The sequence below is a fragment of the Pinus tabuliformis genome, chromosome 1_1, assembly GCF_031772625.1.
Source record: "Pinus tabuliformis cultivar Carrire ecotype Pingquan chromosome 1_1, CPIR1, whole genome shotgun sequence".
In the NCBI taxonomy this organism is placed as follows: domain Eukaryota; kingdom Viridiplantae; phylum Streptophyta; class Pinopsida; order Pinales; family Pinaceae; genus Pinus; species Pinus tabuliformis.
Genome location: NC_142297.1, coordinates 528,920,678 through 528,926,037, shown reverse-complemented (window position 1 = coordinate 528,926,037; position 5,360 = coordinate 528,920,678). Strand labels below are relative to the sequence as shown.

Sequence of the window (5,360 nt, the reverse complement as noted above, 5' to 3'; positions counted from 1 at the left end):
GACCTTTGCAACAACACAAAAAATCTTTGAATTGAAGCACACATGTGAAAATCATGCCTTCCACAAATTGACCTACCTTGTTGACCACCATGGTATGGGTGGGTGCCACTTCTACCCTCATTACTCATACATGTCAAGCTAGCCATGTGTCAAAATTTCAAAAAACTCTAGAAGGTTCAAAACATTAAAACTAATTGAGAGTTAAAGATGCAAAAACCTTAACCCTAGATGGTTATTGAACTATGTTAAACATTGAGCCGCTAGTAAAAAAAAAGTTTCGTTTTTCAACATTATACTCATTCCATAGATGAATATAACATTTCGAATGAGATTTGAACATATAACAAAAAGAAAATAATTTTTTATAGTAACCATTTAAAGTATAATGTCCTAATCAAGTCCATAGTAAATACACATTTCTTTATATTTGCATATCAAAATAAAAAAAACAATAAACAAAACTTCATCTTCTAATTGAAATTTCTCCATATGAAATTTCCCAAAATACATCTTAAATTTATTTATAAATAACGTACACTTTTATTTTATTTTTATTTTCCATTATTTTATAAAGTCAATTAATAAATTACTAATCATTGATGTGGAATCTAAACAAATAATTTGTACAATCTAAAATTTATAATATTATAACATTAACAAATTCATCAGAAAGTTTGGAAATCAATACAAAGCTTTTCCACTTTTGCCTCACACGATGATTCTCTGACACAACTTCCTTCTCGCTCGTTTCTTCCCTTTCATCGACGATCACTCCAAACGCTCTATCAAATTACAAGCGAGCCCAAAGCACCAAAAATGATCCAATCGTAGAGAGGTTAGGCTTCTCCAGCCTTTGCACCTGGTTTTAATAAGTTGCGGATGGAATTCAAAAAGTGCCTATCACTAAAATACATGCCATAAAATAATTTTGTAATATGGAGTGTGGTTTTTAATATATATATTTGGGGGTATTTGATAGTTTTTTTTTGTTTAAATAGGTTTAATATTTGTGTGGATATATATGTCAATGTAGTAGTTTAATTAGTTTGTTTTTTAAGAAATCATTAATTTTTAGGTTGGGATTTTTGTAAATTCAAGTTATGGACTTTAAAATTTTAAGTACTGTAAAAGTTTTTGATAGTGTTAAATCTATTTTCACTATAAAAACATAATTTAAACATTGTTTCTGCAAAATTTATTGAATTTTTTTGACCCATATTGCAGTCATTTTTGACAATGCAAAGTAACAAGTTAAGTTTGATTATGGATATGGTGAAGACTTCAAAATATAAATGATGACCATTTTAAATACAATGATGCAAAATATAAATGAGGATAATGAAATCTTTCCTTGTTGGATGAAAACTTACATCTTCCCTTTCTATATTCGTATTTTTAGCTTCTTACATTCAGATATCCCATTCACCTCATCTAACGATGGCAACGTGTCATGACCTGGCAGCTCCTCTAGTTCGTTACACCCGCTGATGTCCAGTAGTCGAAGGTTTGCAAGACCAGGAAGCCCACTTATTTTCTTCAACGCAGTGCTTCCTTGCAAGTTCAAAGATATTAGTGCTCTTGGCAACCCTCCAACCTCCATTAGTTCACGACAAAAGCTGATGTTGAGATGTTTTAGGGTTGGACAAAAGCCTTCAGCAAATGACACTTCCTTTATTTTCGTCCCCTGCAGATCTAAGTGTTCCAGTTGAAGAAGATTAAGAGGGCAAGACAGCAACAATTCGGACCTTGAACAACCATTCAACCTAATATGCTTAACTTCTCCTGAATCCCCGCCGTAGTCTGCCTGCCTCTGCAAATCGACACACGGAGACAGGTCCGACAAAGGTGCCTGCAATGCCCTCCATATCAATATCCTAAAATTATTATAGGCCTATGTCTATATTAACATAGATCTATTAAATATCTGCATATTAGAAACATCTACCACAATTTGTTGGCAAGCGAAATTTTTTCAGATGCATATACACTTTTTTTTATCTGTTTCTTTCTTTCTTTTTGTACCAGCAGCCTGTTGCTTCTTGGGTTCACGCCCTAAACGACTCACTATAGGGGATTTGAATCTGAATGTGTGTTGTTTCAACAAACTTATTAACGAATTGAACTGGCCCTGGGGCTACATTTTTTCTCTCTTATCTTTGAACCTTTTTCAATTTACTTTAATAATACATCTACAAAATTAGCAACGGTAAATTTTGAGTATTCTGGGCAACAACAGAAAAGGAAAAAAAACGTGTTTACCACACTTTCACTATGGCACCATGTTTCCAATTCGCCGCCGGTCATTTGTAAAGCTCTCAAATTCCGGATTCGAAGACAAGAAGGCAGGAAAGTGTCCGGACACTTACTCCAGCAAAGCCATAGAAGGTGATCCGCTTGTTTCAGAAACTCGGATATGCTTTTCAAACAATCACCTTCGGCCCTCAATAGGCGCAACGTGCTCATATCAACATAAGGCTGCAAAGAGTTGTGGAACGACTGGTCAGGTATTCCTTGAACCCTGTTTATCCCGCGCACCTGAATTATTATCTGAAAACTGTTAGAAAACAATATGGACTTACTCGTAAATCCAAACAGTATTAACAATATATAACTTGTAAATTTTTCAGAACCTAACATTTTGATTCAAACACGTACGTTTGGTTGTATAACCGCATTACGAAAAAGGCCGTCAGTGGGGCGCCAAAGACGACGATGACATCTCGGAAGTTCTCTATCAGCGAAATCTCTGCCCAAGTCTCTGAGGTGATTGTGCATTTTTATACGGTTTTGACAGTCGATCTCCAGAATACACTTGTACTCTAGGTTCTGAAGATTCAGCTTTCCTCCCCAACCAGATCCGTCCCATATGCTTATGGCCAGATCTTTATCTTCTTCTATGAAGAAACAGGCAATATCTAAGAATATCTCTCTTTCCTGGGTGTCAAGACTGTCGTAACTAATCCTAAGACTGTTTTGTATTTCGGGGGGAAGTACTAAACCCAATAATTTCAGCAATTGGGCTTCCCAATAGTCTAAATCTTTTTTATAAAGATGAGACCCAAGCACTCTGAGAGACAACGGCAATCCATCACACGCATCCAAAAACTTTGCAACCACTTCTTCAAATCCCGCACGGGGTTCAGGCTCCTGAAAGGCATGCATGCAGAAAAGCCTTTGTGACTGTTCTCTGTCGAGGCCTGACAGCTTGTAAATCAGCGAGACTCCGTTGGTTGAAAGAAAATCCCTATTGCGAGATGTAAGTAGGATTAAGCTATCGGAACTAAGAATCTCTTTAATAGGTGAAAATAATGCTTTTAACTGCCCGGAATCATTGATATCATCCAAAATTACGAGGGCTTTATAACCCAAGAGACGATGAGAAAGTTCTGATTTACCTTCAACAATATTACCTACTGTCAGATCCCGTGAAGTCAAGCCTTGGAGGAGTTTATTTTGCACAGAAATTAAAGAAGTTTCGGCTCTAACATCTTCCAAAAAACAAGATCCACGGTAGGCTGACCTGTTGCGGTTAAAGAACTCTAATGCCAAGGTTGTCTTCCCTACACCACCAGAACCCACAATCCCCACAACCCTGGTCTCCCCGCTGTGTCGCTGCTGCAGCATCACTGTTTTCTCAAAATCTTGTAGCTTTTCGTCCAAACCAGTTGGATATTCAGCTACAAACAGCTGAGGCTTTCTAATTTTTTCTTCCACCAATTGAACTACGCTCTCCAGGAGTTTGCCTTCGTCGCTGGTTATTCACAGTAAAACCAAACATGAGTGCGAAAAACTTCGTTTGTCAAAACAATCAAACTATTAGGGACACAGAGACTAAAAGTTCTTACCCATAATATGCCTTTAGCTCCAAACCGCTTAAATGTGAAACCTCAAGCAATGCTTTTTTCCAATCTGCAATTCTTTGTTGTGAGTATCTCCTTTTCTTTTCATGACCTCGCAAGGCTTTACCATAGACTCCATTGTTGCCCGCGGCGCACCCAATAAATCTCAAGATTTGACCCAATAGTCCATGTTGCCTGTCATCCGTCCTGATCCGTAGATCACAAGGATTAACATTATAAAAGATTGGAATAACACTAGCTTCTAGTTTCTGCATCTGATCGTGCATCTGAACGAGTTCATCCAGGCACCATTTTGATTTGGCATATCTTGGGGAAAATATGGCTATGTGAACAGAGGCTGTTCCAATAGCTCCTTTTATTTGACAAGTCAAGTCGTCTCCCGCCTGCATTTCTGGCCGGTCTAGAAAAACTCTGAAATTGCGGTCACGAAGTCGATAATAGAGATGGCTAGCTAAGGTATTCTTCACATCTTTCCCGTGGTGATTTATAAACACCTCGAAATTGTAATTGGAATTCGAATTGGTGCTGGGAGATGCATCCATGGAAGTGCACGCAGAGGAGGGATCGAATGAGTGATGAGGAATGTTTGTTGGACCTACACACAAATAAGATGATGAAGATTTAGATAGCTAGATAGAGTAGAAGGAATTTCCTGTCTCCTTGATCTAACGCGCACCTAAGTGCTACCTTCTAAGCCAGTTCTATGCTTCGGGTACTAGTCTCCTTACTGATACATGTACAGACTCTGAAATTAGGCCAGCACGACTGAGCTAATAAAATGCATTTTCTATTTCTTCTCTTCACTATATTCAACCTAGGGTTTGTTTGCCCTGCCCAGGAATACACTTGCCTGTTTTGTGCCTAAATATATCCAGTCTTACACAAAACAAATTTAAGAACGGTCGCAAAAAGCAGTCCATCCAGTAGACATATTAAGACACCCTATATGTACTATAAAAAAAATCTCCTACTTTGGAAATTCAAAGTTGTTGAATTATATTTCTTCCACAATTTGTATTTGTTAATTTAATTTATTATGTTAATAGATATGTATATGGTTTTTTATTAAATAAGGATGTGTTGATAGTTCAATTTTAAATTTACTTGTAACAAACCCTTTTCTCACCGCGTATGTAAATATTATTATATGAATTGTTTTTGCAAATTGATGTAAATTGTAAAATGATGACTGGACTAAGAGTGGACACCGATCCAAAGTTTGTAGAGGTGAAACAGTTTGGAAATGGCTGGGGAAAATAATGTTGAAAATGTAATTTCAACGCAGCCGTACTGCGCTCTCCAAAACCGCCAGATTGAAAACCACAAAACCGCCCAGAGCACATCGCACCGCCTTCTCATGAAAAGTTGTTTCCGTATATTGGCCTCCGATGCGATTTGGTGAAGACACGTGGCTCTCGCCTGACGTAGGCAACTTTGACCCATCGGGAGGTAAAGCTCAGCAACAAGCTGCCTTCCGATATCAACCTCCGCCGTCCGATC

General features: G+C 37.7%; 1 protein-coding gene across 1 annotated transcript; it reads right to left on the bottom strand.

The window, feature by feature from the left end:
* Nucleotides 1–1,335: 1,335 nt before the first annotated feature.
* LOC149214104 (disease resistance protein Roq1-like) lies at nucleotides 1,336–4,771 on the bottom strand. The gene is made up of 4 exons (XM_089390853.1): nucleotides 3,846–4,771; nucleotides 2,656–3,751; nucleotides 2,260–2,535; nucleotides 1,336–1,849 (listed from the first exon to the last, which is right to left on the bottom strand). Exons 1-4 carry the CDS (start codon nucleotides 4,400–4,402, stop codon nucleotides 1,382–1,384), a joined length of 2,397 nt encoding a protein of 798 aa, XP_089246979.1. The 5' UTR covers nucleotides 4,403–4,771; the 3' UTR covers nucleotides 1,336–1,381.
* Nucleotides 4,772–5,360: the final 589 nt, after the last annotated feature.